At 40.0% G+C, this 22,588-nt stretch overlaps 1 protein-coding gene across 1 annotated transcript; it reads left to right on the forward strand.

The window, feature by feature from the left end:
* Window positions 1–742: 742 nt before the first annotated feature.
* On the forward strand, window positions 743–22,160 carry gnrhr4 (gonadotropin releasing hormone receptor 4). The gene is made up of 3 exons (XM_049574191.1): window positions 743–1,258; window positions 21,393–21,597; window positions 21,697–22,160. The coding sequence occupies exons 1-3, from the start codon at window positions 743–745 to the stop codon at window positions 22,158–22,160; spliced, it is 1,185 nt and encodes a 394-aa protein (XP_049430148.1).
* Window positions 22,161–22,588: the final 428 nt, after the last annotated feature.

The following is a 22,588-nucleotide window of genomic DNA, read 5'->3' on the forward strand; positions in this document are numbered from 1 at the left end:
CCACCCCCTGGCTAATGTGAGCAGAGGAGCTCCAGTGACGGATGACACCAACCCGGCTGATACTCTCACATGTCAATGTGCGCGTCAGAGCGCAGGAATGAAGCGGTCTGAAGCAACAGCTGCAGTAACTGCAGTGAGATCCCCCTCAGCGCTCACTGACAGCTCCGCTCCTAATTGCGGGTAAGCTAATTTTAAATGCCTCTAAAACTAGTTTAATTCAGACATTTATCTTCTCTCTTTTCCCTTTTTGGTGACAATAATGAGGCAGTTAGCTTTAATTAGAGGAGACAATGGAACAGGGTGGAAATTAACAAGGAGGAGGTTCAGCAAATATCTACCTGCACTCAAGTATTACTTGGATATTTTTTCCTCACACCTTTTCTCATACCTTTTGCTTCCTACACATTAAGTCAGTCAGTCACTTTGCATTTTCTGAATAACATAGGAGCTAAATAAGGTGGTGTGTGGTTTTTCGTTGTGCGTAAATTAAAGCTGCATGTGCCAGGAATTCATGCAGAAGAGCTTTACCATGTTACAGGTGCCCCTAATGAGCAGCACCTGCACTTTGTATGCTATAAAACGTCAGCAGGAGAAAATCAGACTACTGAATTCTTTCTTTTCTCAGTTTTCACAGTTGAAGTTCCAGTTGGAGATGCAGATGGAGAGGAAAGGCACCGTCTAGGAGCAGTCGGGATTATTGTCTTTTATTTGTGCCTCACTCAGCCAGACTGCGGTGTTCATTATGTTCCACCAGCTGACGGATCAAACTGTGAATGGCAGCTGCCAGGCACCCACCTCGGCGTGCAATAAGAGCGCCGATGGAGACGCGCTCCAGCTGCCCACTTTCTCCACCGCTGCCAAAGTGAGAGTCATCATCACCTTCACTCTGTGCGCGGTGTCAGCTGTGTGCAACTTGGTCGTGTTATGGGCTGCCAGCAACGGCGGCAAGCGCAAGTCGCACGTCAGGATCCTTATAATGAACCTGACCGTGGCGGACCTGCTGGTGACTTTTATCGTTATGCCCGTGGACGCGGTGTGGAACATCACGGTGCAGTGGCAGGCGGGAGATGTCGCCTGCAGGGTGCTGATGTTCATGAAACTGGTGGCGATGTACTCTTGCGCTTTTGTAACTGTGGTCATTAGCTTGGATAGAAAGTCTGCCATCCTCAATCCACTGGGCATCAGCGAGGCCAAAAGGAAAAGCAAAATCATGCTGACTGTGGCCTGGACCATGAGTGTATTCCTCTCGCTCCCTCAGGTAGGAGACGCACAGTTTGTTTGCTCTGTCTATGATCAAATACTTCCCTCACTCATATGAGGCTTCTGCATGACAGCTGATGGTTGCACACATCTCTCATCACTGGCTCTGTATCCTCAGGAGAATGAAACCTTGTTCAAAAAGCAGATAAACACAAACAATGTGATTTCCTCCAGTGAATCCAGCTTGTTTAGTTTTGCAGAAAATGAGGGTGAAGGGAGGTTAATTAAATTATTTGTCAAGTCTGCAGGAAACATGATGAAACATTCAGGTAATCAAGGCAAACAAGAAACTTATGCAACATGAAAAAAAAACAGCGGGGTCACTCAATCAGCAGTTCGTGGAAGAGAAAATTAAAACATTTAAATTTTCTATTTATCCACTTTGTACAGCCAAACACATACAGACTGTGCACTTTGCCTCCACCTCTTGTGCTCATTGAATTAAGCTCCATCATTTAAAAGAAAAGTAATGAGAAGCTTCACAATACTTGACAATAATATGGACATGGCTTGCTCCGGCACATAAGCAGCAACGTCTTGGTCACTGGTTGCTTTAATGAATATATGAGAAATGCATAATGGTTCTTGAAGTGTTTTTTACTGCTGAACACAAATGAGGCAGCAGCTCGGTGGAATCAAATTGGATTCCTAATAGCGTAATATCGAGAGATCACTGACCCATCTGGCTTTCAGGAGGTCTGCAAATATCAGTAATGCTTATCAAGCACCTCATTGAGTGTAAGATTTCCTTATTTCCTCAACCTCATCCAGTGTGACCTGAACACACTGGGGTGAAAGAAGTCGGGATCTAATCACTGAACTACTCATATAGACACAGGGATCATAATATGTGATTATTTAGGGGCAGGGGCAGCTACGTTGAGGACACAGAGGTCATGTCCTTTATTTTTTCAGGGAATTTGGGGATTTAAACAACTTGAGAATGAGTTTGTAATGTATAATTACAGGTAAATTACATCTAGTGGGTTTTCAAGAGTGTCAGTACCCAGTGAACCCCCACCAGGGATTTCAATGTTGAATTTTAGTCGATGAGGGTGATATTTAATCTTGGTGTCTAGGACCTCTTTTCACCCTTTTTTCAACCAGCTAAAATCTCAGCTGGCATTGTAATGTTTGTTCACTGTTGAATTATTTTTTGATTTTGTAATGTTGTTTCAGTGTTGTTTTATAAACTTAAAATATTGTTTCAAAATTGTTTCAGTGTTGAAACAGATCTATCTGAAATTTCAATGTTGATTTATGAGAATTTTGTTAACCTTTTTACAACTATCAGAATTAAATTTTGTTTCAATATTGAAACGACATAATTTCACCCACATCTCAACGTTGAAGGTCGTTCAAGTGTCAGCTGGGATGCCATTACAGCATCAACATTTACATTTACAAATTTGTTTAATTATTTTGATCAATTGTTGAGTTGTAGGCCAAAAGAGAGGTGATACAGATTAATGTGTAAGATATTTCTCCAAAGTCATATCCTGGTGAGACCTGAACTTTTGTTTGGCATTCATTTTTATTTTTCCTAGCTATTTGGGATCAATAGGACCTGATAAGTATAAAAAAAACCCCGAAACATTGTCAGTGATGATTAAGTCTCAGTGTCCTCAGATGACACAACAATACAGTCCCAATGTCCTCAAACGACTTTAACGTTGTCTTAGCTTGTTATTGTGGCTAGAATTGGTCAAATTTGTTGCCATATCAAACTACAAACATTATTCATCATAAATTAACAGGTTTAAACAATACAATGTGATCAGGTTTTGGACCTTGTCCACTTTTGTGTTGTGATCAGCTGCAGACTGACTTGGCCGAGATGGCTGCCGTCTTGTTTTTACATGGATCAGTGTATTGTGCTCTCACTACCACTAGATGGCACAAAAAAGTGTCCATGAATGAGGACAACAGGTCTAAGTTAAGTAAAATCAAGTACAAGGTCAAGTAAACCCAAAATATTATGTCCTCATATGAGGATACAGGGTCTCGGGGGGCTATTGCACTGGTAGGTGTAATGTGGTTTCGCAAAGACGTAATTTCAACCTATTTAATGTTTAATATAAAATGTCATTATACAGTCTTCACGCTGCCAGAAAGGAGCTTTCAGGACATTTTTAGTTTCAGATCTGTACATTCTACATCATTCATGTAAAATGACAGACCTCGGGCCGAGGAGAAGGAGCTGACGAAATAAACGTGATCCTTCAGTCTACGTACCTACATACTCTGTAAGTACCTGTACTACTGTATTTTAATAAAGCAAACTAGAAATCAGCTCAATTAGTTGTGTGTTATGCTGCTCCAGATGTGGCCTAGGCTTTCATCGTGCCAAGCTAGCTTTGCGTTAGCATGCTAGCCGGTAGCATGCTGTGATGTGGACCAACGGTAAACATAAATACTGCCAGAGTGTCTAATGTTGGCATGCACATGTGAGTGGCTTCATGGACTGTTGCTGTAGCTTGTAAAATAAAATGTTAGGCCATTTTGCCTCAAAAATACTCTACATAAATACTCATACTGCAATTACAGAAATTACAGCTATCCTTAAATATATCAAACCCTTGATGGACATCCACCCTTTCCTCAGTGAAAATATATTTCTTTTTAACACTTGTTGTATTTACAGGTTTTCACCATATCAAACTGTGTCCTACAACCAGAGGGACAAACCAGAGGGACCGTGCATCAATTATGTATTTTTTCTATTTCACTGCAGTTGTATTTAAAGAGCATTGTACATGATATATTTAAATTGTTGCTTAATAAATACAAATGTATTGTAGTATGTGTCACATGGTCCACTTTGTCTTTCAAGTTGAAGCTGTAAATGTGTTCGTGTTACTAAGTATGGCACTCAGATGCTGCTGGTGGGCTGTTGTTGTTATCCTAAAGCCAGAGCCACTTGTACAGTTTTATAATCCAGTGAGCTTTCTCATATTTAAAAGGCGTTTAAATCGCTGATGGTGAAGAGACGTTTTCCAACAGATTCGGTTAAAAAGTGAGAGTTTTTTCACTGACTATATAAAGACATTGATTGAGTGTTCACATTTAGACCATATTTTCCATTTGCAATGTTGATTTCCAACTGAGAAATTATTGTTAGTTAGACTCCAAAATGATGATTGACTAATATTTGCACACTGTAGACGATGAAAACTTTCACTATTGCAAATCCCGGTGAAATATGGTCTACATGTAGCCTTAACGTTCAATCAACGTAAAAAACTTTCACTCTTGAACCTTTTCTGAATGTGTTTTCATCGGTGACCCTAGACGCTTTTTAGAACGTCTTTTCAAAAAATGTTCGCTTGGTATTTTCAAATGTGAGCCTCTCCTCTCAAGAAAAATGTCAGCATCATATTCACTTATGATGAAGTGATAAAGACCTCTGGCAGAGTGGATGAATGGGAATGGGTTGACAAAATGTCAGATTGTCAGACACCACCCTCCCAATGATCTTTCCCTAAACCAAACCAAACCTCGCTAACGAAAGTGAAAGAAAAAGCCAAACCCAGATTCAGTCTTGTTTGCCGTTTTGCTTCGCTGTCTCTTGAATGCCTGCTGCTTATGGTCTGACACTTGGTCGCTACCTTTTTAAGAAGTGTACACCTCACCTACAGTCAGGGGGTAACCCACCTATAAACGTCCTAAGACCAGAAAATTAGAAGAAAATAAAAAAGTTCAGGCAGAGGGTTGTCTCTGCAGAAACCATCACACACTTCTAGTGGATTATAAACTGTGATAGTTGTGATAATTGAGAGGAATTACTTCTGTATGAATCTATAGCCTGAGTATAGTTTTCAGAGAGGACTTTCATTTTGACAACATTTAAGACATTTACACCATGCCTCCCTCAGTGCTGACATAAACCCAAGTTTTGGAAGGCACAGATAACTGTCATCTTGTTGATATGGGTGTTGGATCAGAAAACATTTTTATTTGTCTGCCTGGAGGGTGGTTACAAATCCAACATTTTGTTAATTAATTTAGAGAGCTTGTTGGACATTTTGAGAAATACGCTTTTTATGTGTCTTGCAGAGAGTTAGATGAAAAGTTCAACACCTCACATGTTTGTCTATTAGATATGAAGCTAAAGCAAGTAGGCAGTTACTTAGCATTGCATAAAGACTGGAAGCAGAGATTAACAGCTAGTCTGGCTCTGTCCAAATGTTTCTTGGACACAGCTGTTTCACTCTGTTTCAAGTCTTTATCTTAAGCTATTTATGAGAGTGGTATCAATCTTTCCATTAAGCTCTTGGCAAGAAGTGAGGAAGCGACAATAATAAGGCCATGTAGATGGATAACATTTATCCTCCTACCCTTATGACCACATTGTTCCTACCCTCTGACACGACCCAAAGGAGCCTTTTCCAAATAAACGCCTCTGCCAGTAGCAGGAGATCAACACGTCCTAATACCTAAATGACAGAAGAGGTCCGTTGCAGATGGCTCCAAAAATGACATATATGATTGTTAATAGCTGCAGATTTAAATACATGATTAATGTGGTTAGGTTTAGGCAAGAAAACTGCTTGGTTAGGAAAAGATCATGGTTTGGGTAATATATGTACAGTTATTACCTAACTTTAGTTATGGTTAGGTTAACGTAAGTATGTTACATTATGTAAGTATGCTATGTTGGGTATGTAACTAAAAATAACTCGGTATAGACTTTAGATTTCTCCCAGGACACAAACAACGGGCTCCTGGGTGAAAGTCCTGTGTCTGTTTGACCCCTCTATCCACCCAGATCTCTATGCAGACTTTGTCAACACATTCTCACTCTGACCTCGTCACATATCGACATTTGGTCATGGACTTTCCAAGTCCAGATACGACGTGCAAGGTACCCTGGGAATTGATGGTTTTTTTGTGGGGTTTTTTCGGCAAAAAACCCCCAAAACAAGCAGTGTTCAACTTTATAATCCTGTAGGACGTGTACACTGCTCTCCTAGGTGAAAGTCGGTCTTTTTTGAACCCATCCCTCCCGCCCTCCCCCACTTGGACATCCACCACCTTAACTTTAGTTCTTGTCCTGCCGCGTCTCCTCCTGATACCACAGGGCGTCGTGGAAATATAATGGTGACTGGCCACATATCGATGTTAAAGGTCAGCTTTTTTGTCTGTGTCTGTCGCCGCAAGTCACTGCACAAGTGCCAGCTTTCGACAACTTTGGAGTGAGACCACTTTGACATTGGCACTCTTTACTTCTGCGTCTCCCGATTACTTCCGATACTCCTGTCATAAATACTGCAGCCACTAGAGGTCACTGCCTAACAAATGGCTGTTTGTACAAATGATCTATGCGCTGGTTTTTGAGGGGAAGATAGTCTCTTTAAAGAAGGTATAACTGAACAGTTAAATTGATAAATACTATAATCAGAGGCATTTGGTTTTTTCTGGCATCTAGTCAAACATTGCTAAAGGGGTATGAGACTGGAAACAAATCTTGTATGAATAAACAGTATAATAATTTGGGGCATTACTGTCTTATCGGAGATTTAATTAAAGATTACATCTAACATCATATCAGTCATACATGATGATGCAGTTCAATGAGTCACTATTCCAGGGTCCTTTATGTTTTTTTGTTTTTTTTTTTACAGCTGGCTTCACTCATTCAGTGTCTCATATCCTAATGATCCTGAAGGGATCTTTGTTTGGCTCAGAAAGTATTTTTCCTACCGACAGGTGTATCAAAATGTTATAGCTCATGCAGTTCCCTTTTTGTAAAATAAGAAATGGAAAAGTATGACTCACCAGCTGCTGACATGAAGAAAAAAAAGTCCAACTGTGATCCGCGTGCACGGTACAGGACAGAAAAATCAACTGAATTGGTGGGGTCACGGTTAGTCTATTACAAGATAAATCAATATGCATCACATTCACTATTAGAAAATAAGGAGAAACTCTGTCTAAAAATGGGAACAAGATGCCCTTGAAACATACTAATTTTTATTTGATTTATTTATTTGTGACCATGTTGTTATTCTAATTCTTATTCAGTGCATTCCTGCACCCTGTCATTGAAATGCAAATATAAGTCTCAGGCGTTTTGAAGTCCTAGGGGACTTCTTTTTCATTTTTTAATGAGTGGGCTGAGACATTTCTCAATTTCTCTGCAACAATGAGTCAGAACAAACCAACAAAACCAACAGATTTACTGAATTGCGACAAAAGACTAATCATACATTCATAGGCATCACATTTTGTACTTTTTCTACAACTTTGTTGTGTCGGAAAACAGTTCAATGAACTGCACCTATCTCTACATCTGTGACTCAGTCAGATCAAAAATATGGCCTCTGCCACTTCTCCCAGATTCAGAGTGTTTGGCATGCGTCATCATTATTTTCAGGGCCACTGTTTTTTCAGTAACAAGTAGTATTGCAGATTTCAGGACACCACAGATACTCCACATGTAATCTATTTTCAAGATCAACGCCAAGAGGGCAGCATAAACATTGTTACAACAAAACAAAACAAAACAAAAAAAAACAGTTAAATAATTAAATGTACAATTTTCGAAAACGATTTCAGTGTAAAATTGAGGAGCAATCAAATTGACCAGGAGTGCTATTTTCTTGCTCTTTTAAAACTGACTTAAATTTGCCCAAAGTAATTGTCTCTGACAATTTCAGGTCCCTCTGTAAATTATTCCAGGAAGAAGGGGCAGCATATTTAAAAGCATTTATGCCTACTTCTCTTCTGAGCCTTGGGGACCAAGATCTGTTGAATATATTTGAAGGTTTCCCTTTTTATTTTAAAGATTCACAAAGGAATACACAGCCCAGTCTTAGCGGCTCCTGCTGCTCTGCATCTAAAGCCTTTCCTCAGAGATTTTTCTGAATACTGCGCTGTGATAATCAGTGATGTCACAAAGTCTACTTCACTAACTGTACGACTGATTTATCATTCAAGAATACCCTCATGCTGTGAGTGACTGATGAGCGTGCTAATCACTGCCAACATGATGTAATGCTCTTCCTGCACCCGCACTTTAAAGGCAAAGCGCCACCAAGAACCACTTGTCTCTGAGAAATCCCTCTCTGCTGAGAAGCTTTCTGCAAAGGTTCTTTGAAAGGCAAATAGTTATCTCAAAACCGTTGAGCTGTACATTTTTGTACCTTTGAAAGATCAAAAGGAACAAGGCAATGCACACTGTCTTGCAAATAAATGTATAGTTGCAGTGTGTGGTTCTTAAAACACTAATAAGACAACAATCAGAACAAAATGAAACCCAAAGCCTTTGATGGATGCACATATAATACTTCTATTCATAACCTTTTTGTGTTGTCTACTTTGATTTTGTGTCATTTGCATTATTGGCTAAATGATAATTTGATCTATTAGAAAACCTCTAAATACTAGCTGTACCTGCCCAACACCAAACAGCAGATAGTTGGCACCTAGCTAATGAAGATAGCGCAGCATTTAGCAGCTAAATTGCCAGATATTTCCCTCAAGAGTTGGTAGAAGATATACTTCATTAATCCCCGAGGAGTAATTCATTTTATTTCTCTCTGTTATCACATACACAGGCTTGAAATACAAACACATGCACAATCAAAACCTATACATGCATGAAATGGTGACATGTCAGAGTGAGGAGGCTGCCTTGGATAGGCGCCCTGAGCAGTTGGGGGTCCAATGCCTTGCTAAGGGGCACCTTGGCAGTGTCCAGGTGGTGAGCTGGCACCTCTCTAGCTACCAGTCCATGCCCCATACTTGGTCTATGCAGTGACTTGAACCAGCGACCCTCTTATTTCCAAGCCAAGTCCCTATGGACTGAGCTACTGCTGCCCCAGAGGAACAATATTTGGCATCAGGTGGACACAAAGCACAACTATTATTAATGCTAATGTTTCTTCATGTCTGCTGGATGTGTAAATAAGCAACTGTCTGCCAACAAATTCATCTGTTTAACTTTATGAGGTGATTATGTGCCAGTGTTGTGTTAACAGCTTTTTTCTGTCTGCTGCCTCCCAGTGGCCAAAAAAAGCAGTTAATGCTGCTTTAAGATTAAGTGACTTGAAACACCTTGTTGGGTAAGGTGAGGATCATGGTTATGTTGAACAAAAGTAAATATGACTTGATGATCTGAGAAATGCAGCATCAGAAAAAAAGCAGGATATATTTCAGCCAAATTTTTTGTCCAGGCTCAGTTTTGGAGCAGAGTGCAAGATCATCTGATAAAACAGCTAAATAATCTTTAACTGCGTCATTTGACCGTTTTGAGACTGAGGAGAATGTAAATCCTTGCCTTTTTCTGTACTGTGTCTTTAGACTGGACTTTCTGGTCTGTAGCTCATCTTCTCACTGGTAACCAGTAGCAACTAGTCCTCAGCTTTATCAGACAGGACTGTAATGAAGAACAGAGGAGGTGGAGAGAGATGATATTTTGACGCATGTATGAAAGATACCTGGAATTGATCTCAGGGTTGTACAGCTGACATTTAATCATTACCACCAGGTGTAAAGCAGAGGCGGCTGGAGCGCTTGACTGAATATTTGAGTATGGTGAATGTGCTAGGAAAGGTAGTATCAGCACTGCTTCTACCTGGAGCTTGCATGTATGGAGCCTGGGTTTGGTTGAAGGTGGCGGTGCTGTTTGGGCTGAGAAAGCCATGTGTAAGTAAGGTAAAGGAGGTTATTGGGTTGGTGTGGGGAGCAGTGAGACCTGGCATTAGGGGAGTGTCTCTGGGACGCCAGAGATCACTGTCTAGCCTCCTGGAGGTGTCGTGGGACCAACTAGACGAAACACTGGTGAAAGGAGATTCCCACCCAATGACCCCAAAGACATGTTAGTTATCACTGCTCACTGGTCTGTATAGTTAAGCCTTGCCATAATAGCTTATCATAGGGCTTAGGAAGTTATTCACTGAGTGCTGATCCTTTTCTAGAGCACAAACTTCTTGTGTTTATTTGAATATCTGACCACATGCTTGTCAATGTCTCTTCTGTGCATATAGATATAGATACAGATATAGAGAGATACAGGGAGATAAAGATTAGATTTGGTTATCATAAGTCAAAGGTCAAGGTCACTGTGACCTTGTCTGACTCATTCTTGTGTATGCTATATCTCAAAAACACCTTGAGAGATTTTTTTTTTTTTAAAGATATGACACAAACCTTCACTTGGACTCAACGATGAACTGATCAAATTTTGGTGGCCAAAGATCAAGGTCAATGTGACAGCTGTCTCAGTCTCGCAAACACGATATCTCAAGAACATCTGGAGGGAATTTCTTATAATTTGGCACAAAGGTTGACTTGGACTCATGAATGAACTGATTAGAATTTGGTGGTCCAAAGTCAAAGGTCAAGGTTACTGTGACCTCACAAAATGTGTTTTTGGCCATAACTCAAGAATTCTGACGTTAATTACGACAAAATCTTACACAAATGTCTAACAAGATAAAATAATGAAGTGGTGACATTTTATATCGAAAAGGTTGGAGGGCAACTTCACTGTGACCTTGCACCCGTCTCATTCACATGCATGCATTATCTCAAGAAGGTCTTGTGGAAATTTCATCAAATTTGACACAAACGTCTGTTTGGACTCCCGAGTAAACTGATTAGAATATGGTGGTCGAAGGTCAAACGAAAATGTCACTGTGCCCTCACAAAACATGTTTTTGGCCGTAACTCAAGAATTTACACATTCATTATGACAAAATTTCACACAAATGTCTAACAGGATAAAATGACGAAGTGATGACATTTTATATCCAAAAGGTCAAAGGTAAACTTCACTGTGACATCATAATGTTCTGCAAAAACACTTCTGGCCATAACTCAACTTCATATCTCAGTTACAGAGGAGAGGCATTTGTTTGGATACTATATTTGTGACTCTCATCTTAGGTGTCCATCTTGAATCTGTGCTGATTGTACAGATCTTCTTTTCTGCCATGCTGTGAAGCATTCGTGTTTTCATCACATGATGTACACTATAAATGCATCTTGACTGGTCTGCAGAGGCATATAACTGCTAAGTGGTAATTCTGCTTTTCCGCATATTGTCTGTGCCGAGACACCTGTATTCACCCTCTGTCTGAAACACTCCATTTTAGTGCCTCTGTAGTGCCCATTGTCTCTTGAAGCCCTTCCAAAAAAGCCCAGTCTGTTCTCATTGGTCACCATTTCCAGGTCTTCCATCCCTGCACCTTCATTGCACCCGGGAGAATGACTGTAATGGAGTATACCGACTCCTTTTACCATGAAAAATCACCAATAAAAGCTCATAATAAATAGAAATCCCTCACAAGCTGACTTAACTTGGTCTTGAAAGTAGAAAAAGAAAACATTGGAATCAGAGTATTCAGAACAGTCTAAAGCCTGAGGTTTTGTCTCACAGTAATTACTTTCATACACCTCATTATTTGAAACTTTGGCCAACATAACATTATAAATATGACAGAAAATAAGTAAAAGCACAAAAGGTCCCCTATAAAGCAAGGAAAAAACAAGTGTTGCGTGTTGAAGTGAGAACCTCTCAGTTCTCAGTAGGAACCTCCAGCGTACCGTCCCTGACGGTTTCAAGGTTGAACTCCTGAATAATGAGTGCATAAACCTTAAGGCTTGTTCGTGCTGTCAGTCATTTACGTGTAAAGTTTCTTGATGCAACGCTAAACTAAACAGTAACACTTCGTCTTTGTGGGCCCTCAGACAGGGCTCCACACTGCAGGTAGATGGATGATGACAGTTATGAAGACACAGATCAGAGATGTCTCCGAGTCATTGCTTAGCTGCCTATTTCAGCAGGTGTAGAGGAGATGAGACAACATTTAACTTTAACATCATGATGCTTACTTTCATACCATATTGACACTCAGCCTTTGGCCTCATTCTTACCACCAGAGCACATCAATATTTTTCTCAGTATTTATGTTGTATTTCAGAGTGATCTGATGAGGTTTTGTTTTACTAACTTAGGACAAAACATGGACCCTAATTGTGAATATGGGGTCATTATTTCACACACCAAGCACTGACTTTCTCCTCTTGTTTTGCATGAATTTACAAATTACAGATATGATAGGATCAGTATTTGTTATACCCGTATAAAGATAGTGTTTGGAAACAAAGAGAGATGTAACATATTTATTTTTAGGATGCCTGTTTTTCAGGATTCTTGGAACTGTTCATAGGATGTGAGCTTGTAATACATGTATAAATATATTGGCGATGTTTGACGGTCAGACTTATGGTCATCTGAATGCTGTCAGTCTTTGTGTGTGACCTTAAAATTCTCCATATTAACATTTTTAGCACACATTACACACTATATTAACCATTACTGGGAAATCCAGTGATCCAAGTTATACATTCCTTCATTCTTATTATAGACTGACACACATGATGAGCCAATTGGTTTCTATCCACTCATTGTCTCATAGTGTTGACAGATCTGTGTCTATATCTGTCATTCATGGAGAAATCACTGTAGGCTAAAACACTCCCATAACAAACCCCCATTAAGGCTGTGAGCTGAATGCGCTCTTACGTGTCTTAAAGTGGGTTCATATTGTGTTCACTATCGCCATCTGTCCCTGCTGTATGTGAGATGTACTGTAGCTGTGGGGCACCATATACATACTTCAGCAACATAAACAACATCATTTATGTACCCTGACACTTTGCCTATTTCATTTGTACTGTATATAGTTAAGGTTGGAAAAATAAATCCACACTGACATTATAGTGTATATTCTGTATCAGTTAGTTACAGCATTTCATCAAAGGTACAGTGTATCATATTTGCCTTTAACTGAATCGTTAACCCAAGACTCAGTGTTCATGTCTCTACACCGCTCCTTAGAATGGAAATGTTGTGGATGTTTTGAGAGTCATTTTATTCACATTTCTCCAGATTCAGCATGCCACATTTGGCATTTTTCTTCTTCACTAGGATGAAAATGAAGTTCTATGAGTTAGAACAAAGCTGGCCTGAAGCAAATGAGTGTATTTGCCTCAAGTTGACTATTCCTTTAACCCTTTGATCCCTGAGATAATGGTGCAATTTCTTTCAAAAACATGGAGAAAAAAAGGCAATGAGCAACTTACTTAGAAATGTTCCACAAATTGCAAAAAAATTAGAAAATTAATTTTAAAAAGCTCAGGAAGAACTTTATTTTATAATTATCATTATTATATATTTAAAATTATGTTACAGAATTATTACAATTTTTAAGATCTTTTTCCAGATCATTTTCCTGTTTGTTTGTTCTTAACTTTCTCTGTCCTGTCCTAGTTTTCTTCTCTAGTTTTATTTTCTTTCCTTTCCTTTCCTTTCCTTTCCTTTCCTAGTTTTCTTTTCTTTCCTTGCCTGTCCATTCCTTTCCTTTCCTTTCCTTTCCTTTTTCCTAGTTTTCTTTTCTTTCGTTTTCCTATCCTTTCCTTTCCTGTCTGTTCCTGTCCTTTCCTTTCCTTTTCTAATTTTCTTTTCTAGTTTTCTTTTTTCTTGTTTGTTTTCTAGTTTTCTTGTTTTTAATTTCCTTCATTTACTAATTTCTTGCTAATTTTTTGGGTTATTTCTTCTTTTCTGGCTCGATGCCTTCTTACCATGTTTTTGAAAGAACCCATTTTGCTCAGGTTTCAAAGGGTTAAGTGAATTTCTCTTACTAAACAGAATCATGTTTGCATCTTATGGAATATTAACTAGTTAATATTCAGAAGAAGGTGATCATTTTAGTTAGGGATGAGCAAGCACACAACATTTTTTTTTTTGCTGAGCGAAAAAAAGAAAGTCCCAAAAAGTTAATAACTTACAAATTATGGTGAAAAGGTAGTTTCTTGCAACCCTAGAATTAAGATAAAAATATTCACGAACGAAAAAAACACTTCTGGTTGCTGATAAGTAGTGTTTAACTTTTGATTCAACACTAAAAATTAAAACCCTCAGTGCGCACTGCAGCGCAAGCAGACAGATGCGCGACTCAGAGCAGCATGTGTCACCGACACCAGACTCAGAGCGCAGCGGACCGGTGGAAAATGTCACCATCAGCATATTATCTTACATCAGTAAAATCTATTTTATCGTTATTTTGAGTCACATTGTTGAAAGAATTTAGCTGTCTGTGTTCAAGCAGCATAATAGGTCTCCATTCATTGCACGTCGGGCTTTCTATTTCCTTTTCGAAGATGGTGTTGCGTTCAAGGTCCCCCCAAAAAACGGGAGAAAAACTAAGGCTGAATATTTTTGTTTGTTTGTTTTTTCACAATCGAATCCCGTGCCATTGAACGAAGCTACGAAGCTTCGAAGCTTCAAATTTTTTGGGTCAGCCCTATAACATACACTCTACAGAGTGAGGTCCAGGATCCTCTTCAAGTTTGTCAGGGAGGAATGTGGAAGTGGAGGAAGAGATTGTTCTTTTTTCACAAATATGGGAATGATAGTCAAAAATACCATCAAAATGCATAGTTTTATGTAAAATAGCATCAAAAATTTTTGGCGGCCCCCCGGCCGGCTGTATATAGAGCCCAGTAAAAATTATTTTCATGGGGCCCAAAATCCCTGGCGGCGCCCCTGGATATAGGAGACAGAGTGGTGTGAACCAGCTGGAATCTAAACTACATTTACAACTTTATTTAACCTAGCAATCATTAAATCATTATCGCTCTGACTAAATTACAAAGGAACATTTTACGTTGGCCATGACAGTGGGGTTGACAAGGTGAAACAGAAAATACAGAGCGTCTATTTGCACCAGGCTGCGGATAGTCACACTGCAGCTTTCAGCTAATTAAACCCATCTTTGTGTTAATATGGCTTAGGGCGAGCATTAGTCAGTCTCAGATATTATTTGAGATTAAAGTGGTAAATTTATGACTCACAAATGTACTGCCAGAAAGTCCTGTGAAGTGGTATAAAGAGTGACGCAGTTCATAAATACAGTAATATGTGTTGGGTGAGAGGGTTAAGCAGGATTTTTACACAAGAGCCTGGAGTTTGAGTCCTGTGTGAGTCAACATGGGCTTATTATCTTCAGTTTTAAGGGTGTATAAAGCTGCAGAATACATTAACTTTACTGGAATAGCTGTATAGACCTGTTTGTGTTGAGATTATAATTTAACGTTGCTAGGACACGCAGCAATATATACACCTGTAGCTGTGGCTGTAAATAGCCACACTGACTACTTACACCCCAGGTGTAAATAACATCGTTGGCTACAGACAGCTGGATGTAAATAGCATGCGGCAAAACATAGCCTTAGAAACATTTTTTTCATAATTACTTTTGATTGCTAGAATCAGATGTACTTTATTTTATTTTGCCTCTTTCTCCTGGACCATGAAGTGACCATGACCATGACTTTAGCCTTTGAATTTCCACACAAAACAAGGTTTATCCTGAAAAATAAGGAGAATTTGCATTCATTCAGTGCTCGATAGGCTTTACTGATATACACAAAGCAGACTTACCCACGTACTGCTCCTGACTGCTGTACCGCTCAGCCTCTACGGTGCATTTATCTTTACTTTGATATCTGACGGCCTCAAACAAACTGCACTAAATGTCTTGATAAAACAAAATAGCCGGGAGCAACGCTGCTGCTTTTTCTATTTTCTCAGCTCAGAGGCTGCGAGGTATTCTCAAAACTCAACTCCAGTTGTAGCCTTAAGATTTGATTCTCCCTAGAGATGTTACACTCTGCTTTCAGTTTAAATATCTTCAATGGAGAGACCTCCATTACCATCATACAAAGTGAAGAACATGCACACGCATGTATCTTTTGCACATAATGTCTCTTGAAATTGAAAAATTGAGATTGAAATTGTGTTTTCCTGAAAACAGAAGCTCAGGAGCTCATGTAGTGAAAACATTGTTGTGGGAAAACTGTAAAACTGTTGACCAAACACTGATTTGTTGCATTTATAACTATTTCTTATTACGAGAACACAATTATGTATCTAATTAAGCACTTTAAAGGAAACCCAGATCTGGCCTTTTTTCCTTTGGGGTTGCTTCATTTGTCCGCGCTAATTGCAATTACTGGTCTTTACTGACGCAGAAGAACAGAGGTGTGCATTAGCCACAGTGAATACGTGTTTCAGGGGCACAGTTGTCTCAATGGGTCGTCTTTCCTGTTTTTTTTTTTTCCTCAGATGCACACAGCTGAAGGCTTTTTGTTTCCACTGAAAAATATAAAGTGTGGCTCTCTTTACTGACGTTAGCACCTTCATCAGACTATTAGAAAAAACAGATAATGAAAATGGCAAGGAGATGTTCAGCTATTATGGACACATTCAGTGTGACAGCAGCTCAATGTGTCCATTCTTTACGTGTTATGTGTGATAGTCTGGTGACCTGTCCAGGGTGTGCCTTGCCTCTTGCCCAGTGTCAGCTGGGATAGGCTCCAGCCCCCTGTGACCCCTAACAGGATAAGTGGTTATGGAAAATGAATGAATGAATGAATGAATGAATGAATGAATAAATGAACTTATTTTACACAAACCTGTGATTCAGCTTTGGACAGAATCACAGTTTGGTAAATGGACTGCATTTATGTTGCAGTGACCCACATGTGCTAATCAATGGTAGTGGAGCGCCTCTACAGGGTGTTGCTCTGGCTATCGATAACAGTTACGGTTTAGTGTCTTGCTCAAGGACAATTCGACAGCAGGAGCGGAAGATAAACCCACCAACCCCCGTACTTATTAGAGGACCTTCTCATCCGCCTTCCGGGACTCTTAAGTTTGCCATTCTTTACACTGCTCATCCTTGCTCACTCCAGCATCGTTATAAAGACATGTCAACTACTTATGAAACACAGAGTCTCCACTTCCTCATCATGTAGTGTAGATGATTAACACTTTAACACCTGATGGCTGTCACTGTAATTACACTGATTACAGGTCTGTAATGACGTCAGGGCGTCATGGCATGCGACTGAATGAAATAACAAAGAAACAGTTAGATTGGTTCATTACTGACAGGACTGATTGGACCTGAGGCAGCAATCACAATCAGCTGTAACAGCTCTTAATAAAATCTCTTAGTTGTTTGTGAAAGTAAATCTGTCTTCAAGGCAGCTGTGGCTCAGGGGTTAGAGCAGTTACATCCCTGGCTCCTCCAGTCCACAGGTTGAAGTATCCTTGGGCAAGCAAATTGCTCCAGGTGGCTGTTCCATCAGTGTGTGGGTGTGTGTGAATAGCCCCTTTTACACTGCCAGATTTTCCGTGAATGTTGGGCCGTTTGCCGGCAAGCAGCGAGCGTTCAGACACACAGAGCCAGATTGGCGAGTTGATCCAAGGTGCCCAGTTTTCCGCCTCGTAGGGTAGTCATATTGCCGGAACCCTTTTAGTTTAAAAAGACAGAGGCGTCCTTCCGCAATGGGAGGGGCTGTTGAAGACTTGTGGGAGGGGCTGTTGATGACGCCACATGTGCGACCTACTGGCGGTGGATGAACAGGAAACAGCTGATAGCAGGAATTAGCGAGCAGCTAGTAGCAAGAGGGAAACGCAAACCTGACAGACACTGTAAAGATGAGCAACTGGGGAGACAAGGAATTGTGCGCCCTCCTTGTCCTCGCAAACAAAGAGGCCATTAACCGTCAAATGAGGGGGACAGTGAAGAACAGGCCGACTTACGAGAGAATCGCTGAAGGACTGACCAGCCGCGTCTTCCCTCTCACGTCACTGTTTACGTCACATGGTGAGCTACATGTTTTGTTACTTGCTCACGCCCCCCACTGCCCCGAAAAAGGCGCATTCTGTATAAACAGAAGTAGGTAGGAGGCATTTTGCCACACTCCCCGATTTTGTTTTTTCACTGCCAATGCTGAAAAAAAGACTGATTGGGCTTTCCTGCAAATTTGCACAATTCCTGTTTAAGAAGGGCTAATGTTTAACTGATGAGCAGGTGGCACTTTGTATGGTGGTGTTGGCCATCAGTGTATGAATGTGTGTGTGAATAGACAAAGTGACAAGTAGGGTAAACGCGCTTTTATCAAAGACAAGAAAGCTGCTGTACAAGTGCAAGTCCATTACCGTTTACTTTGCAGACTCAGGCTGGATAAAATGGGCCTAATGATAACCATGAGTGTGTGGCTGTATAGAAGTAATAGCAGGAGATCTCATTTTTCCTGAGTGCATGATTCAGAATCTTCATACATGTAATATGTACATGTAATAAGTTGTGTTGCTATCTGGAGAAAAAAAATCCTTCCATATAGGATGCAGTTGTGGTGCCATGCTGCAAGTTTCTCTGGGAGACTTCTCTCTCCTAGGACTATTCTCATTTTGACTATCCTCATCTCCTCCTTCCTGTCTGTGACCCTGAAATCAGTCTCAACACGCCATCTTCAAGAATGTCTCCCCCTTTTAAAAAGTATCGCAAGGAGAGAGGAGGATTGCCAGGGTAGCGATGAACAAGAATGTGTAATGACTGGTGAAAACTAAGACTCAAAGGCAGAGAATGCGCAGGAGGCAGAGGAGGGTTAATAAAAGATAAAAAAACACATAATAATAAGTAACGCACAAACAAAGAGTCCAAAAAGATGAAAAAAAATCCAAGGTATCAAACACAGATTGCTAGAAAGCTGTGACACAAAGGAACAAAGACAAGCTGGCAGAGACATGAGGAGCTGGAGGATATATATATACACAGGGATGGCTAAGAGGATAATCAGAGCCAGGTGTGGTTGATGAAAGGCGGGAAAACACAAGAAAGTGCAAATGACACAAGAGGTTAGTCCATCAAAATAAAACAGGAAATATAACAAAATCCGGACTGTTACAGGATGCAGAGGTGTATCATTTGCGCAAGTCTTCTCGACCCACATGATGTATGAAGGAGGCATGATGATGCAGCTGTGCCATACATTATGTTTAATTATAATGAGTGCTGCGAAGCATGGATGTCTCATTTTGTTAAATGCCTGTTGCCTCCCCTTCTCTCACCTTGTGTGTCTTCCTTGCCTCCTTCACTTGCATCTCAGCTGGGAAGACTAAGTCGAGAGGAGAGGGGGTGAAGAGGGAATCAAGGTTGTACAAACTGAGAAATGAGAAGAGGGGCTTATATCCTCTGAGATCAAGGATGTCACCAATGCATTCTCACTCAAATATTCAAATACCAGTGCTTGTTCAGTCAAACTATGATGCTCTAAGTACCCCTCCTGTGCCAGTTTAAGATGCTCAGGGACAATGTGTTAATCTACACTTGTTACATGACATGCAGTGTTTTTTTTGTTTTTGTTTTTTTTTAGATAAACATACATATTCACATGAAATTTTCATGCCTGTGGATATTTTCATTTATCCAGGTCATAGTTATCTCAAGACAATGGACTTAGTTTTGTCTTAGAAGATGTTTCACCTCTTATCCAAGAGGCTTCATCAGTTCATGCTTGTCAGACTAGGCTGGAACTAGTCTGACAAACTGTTGTGGAAACCCATATTTAACCTCTGAGGAGGCCTTCACAAGGCCACTGATGTCATTGGTTCATTAGTGTTCCAAGGTGTGTCAACGACGGTAGTTCAATCTCCTGCTGCAACGGTGGTCGTTGAAACTCCTTTTTAGACCCTCTATTTTAGAGGTTAAGCTGTTAGATCTCCTGGGTCCTTTAACCCTTGCCCAGGAGATCTAACATCACAACACAATGGTCTTTCACAAATGGTCTCCTGTGACTCCAACGACCACCGTTGCGTTTGATTCGATTGCCTTAAGATGAAATCTTCAGTTTCTGACTTAAATACATACATTAAAATTCTAACTTCTCAACTGACTAATTCTGTTTCTGCAGTGAAACATTGTTCTTAAAAGATTTATTTATATGTAGTCAATATGATTTATAAGATATTTGATCAGCTTTCTTTTTTAGAAATTTCTAAACTTGCCCTGCACCAGAAAACGCCTTTGTTCCAGACACGAATTTACAACTTGAAGCAATTAAAAAATGTTTTAAAAGCCTTGAAAATCTAAAACTAACGGTACATAATAATAACACTGGTGTAACAATTTGTTGCCTTAATCATCTTAAACATATTACAACATATTATACTCCAACAACTCCTGTCTCACTTCCTGGTTTATAAAAAGGTGGGAATGTTTTCTACTTTTTAATAAATTCCTCAAATAATATTACTATTGGGTGTGGCTCAACCATAACAGGTCAACATCAGCTCTTCTGAATCAAAACTAAATAAGAACTATGATTTTAAGATGTCTATTTTAATTAGTATCAAGAGAACACTTAGCAACCTTGAAAAATAAAAGGGCTTCTCACTACGACTGCTGTGAAATTAATTCATATACAACTTTCTGTCAACTTCATAAGACATCTGCTCCATAGGATCTTACCTCTGGCATCCATTATGTATGCTATCAGGAAAAGGTATCACTGGGAGGTTGGCTCATTGCATGGTTTAATAGTCAAGACTTTCTGATCTTTTAAAATATAAAAATGTAATATTATATTATTTTCCTACCTTAGGCTAATTGAAGATTAAAAATTAAAAACGAGGAATTTTTATTATTATTATTATATTTTTGTACACCAGTTGTCAAGGATGATTGATAAACTCAGAACATAGGTAAAATAATTTCATTTTTAGGTTTACTCTTTGTAGTTTAGATAATTAAAACAGGTGCTTAGGTTTAGAAAAAACATCATTGTCCGGCTTAAAATAACATAATGTTCCATCACATGACATACATCACTAGCGTAGCATGCTACACATACTAGCACACTACACTGTTATTAAAATAAAGCTGACTTTTGGTCTCACAAGTGACACGAACACAGGTCCCTCAGGTGAAAGTCCAGAATCTGTTTGACCCATCCCCACTCCATCCATTCTTGCTCTTTATACTTCGGCTGTTGGTTGGGATGTCCAAAAATGTTGTTGGCCGGTGTGTCCCATACCACTGCTAAATGGTGCATCGGTGGGTCGGTATTTGATGCCGAAGGCCACTGAATATGCATCAGTATTTCACAAATTGGGACTGAGACTAGTAGATTTTTCCCTGATTATTGTGGACCTTACTCGAATTCCAGGTCACGGGGGAAACATTACTATCTAAATGGAAAAGCACCCCTCCTGACTGTCTGACTGATTTAGACTCATTGCTAAGCAAGACTGTTGTTGTCTTTTCATGCAGATGTTCATATTTCACAATGTGACCATCACAGTCCCGGAGAACTTCACCCAATGCACCACCCACGGCAGCTTCGTCCAGCGCTGGCAGGAGACCGTCTACAACATGTTCACCTTCGTGTGCCTCTTCCTCCTGCCTTTGGCCATCATGATCTTCTGTTACACACGAATCTTTATTGAGATATCCAGCCGCATGGCCCGGGGTAACTGTAAGTCTCATGTTTTACTCAAAATCTGCATTTGAAGTATGTTTTCAGAGACCAGAGGAGCTGTGCAGGACAAAGATGATGTTTTTTATTCTCTTCCAGTGGTGTCAAGAGATGTTCATCTCCGCCGCTCCCACAACAACATCCCTAAAGCTCGAATGAGGACTCTTAAAATGAGCATTGTCATCGTGACGTCATTCATCGTCTGCTGGACCCCGTACTACCTGCTGGGCCTGTGGTACTGGTTATTTCCGGAAAAAATGGAGGAGACTGTCTCTCATTCACTGACTCACATGCTGTTTATTTTTGGCCTCTTCAATGCCTGCCTGGACCCCATCACTTATGGTCTGTTCACTATTCATCTTCACCAGGGTCTTAAGAGATGTTGTCCAACTTCAAACACACGGACTGAAATAGAAAATAACACTTGTGTTGTACACATGACTCGCTTGTCGTCTCAAAGGCAAATTGTCTTGAGTGGCCACAATACAGACATAGAGGAGGAAAAGGACAACAACAGCATGAGAAGTGGCTCAAGGCCAATCATACCAGTAAGTAAGATATAATGAAAAGAACCGCTGCTCTCAATCAGCTGAGTTTAGCCTTTTTCAAGGGGTGACAGCTAGTTCAATGATACTGCTTTGAAACGATAAAGTGTTTTTTTGTCAGATGAATCTGTTGGTTTTCTTCCACTGATGCAATCGATGGTGTATTTTAGCTCTGCTCTGGTCTCTTCATCCGGCATCTTGGATGCCACTGTTCAGATTTTGACAAAAAGCGTCAGAGTGATGCTTGCGGCGTTTACAAAAATCACCATAATCGACTGAGGTTGACGCTGTAGGGTACATCACACAGAATGTCTCAATCACTAGACTGAAAGTGGGAAAGCTTGAATTCATTATGAGCTGATGATAAATCTAAGCTCAGTCACTAGAATACAGTGTCAGCATTGTATGTTTCTGCAAACCCCATTTACATTTGTATGTTTCATACC

The sequence above is a fragment of the Epinephelus fuscoguttatus genome, linkage group LG4 (assembly GCF_011397635.1).
Source record: "Epinephelus fuscoguttatus linkage group LG4, E.fuscoguttatus.final_Chr_v1".
Taxonomy (NCBI): domain Eukaryota; kingdom Metazoa; phylum Chordata; class Actinopteri; order Perciformes; family Serranidae; genus Epinephelus; species Epinephelus fuscoguttatus.

What these genes read in the sequence shown, in the direction of transcription:
- gnrhr4 (XM_049574191.1), top strand. Translation starts at nt 743, where the DNA reads ATGTTCCACCAGCTGACGGATCAAACTGTGAATGGCAGCTGCCAGGCA. An exon ending in TATTCCTCTCGCTCCCTCAG is followed by an intron (nt 1,259 to 21,392) that starts GTAGGAGACGCA and finishes CTTTTCATGCAG; the next exon opens with ATGTTCATATTTCACAATGT. An exon ending in CCGCATGGCCCGGGGTAACT is followed by an intron (nt 21,598 to 21,696) that starts GTAAGTCTCATG and finishes ATTCTCTTCCAG; the next exon opens with TGGTGTCAAGAGATGTTCAT.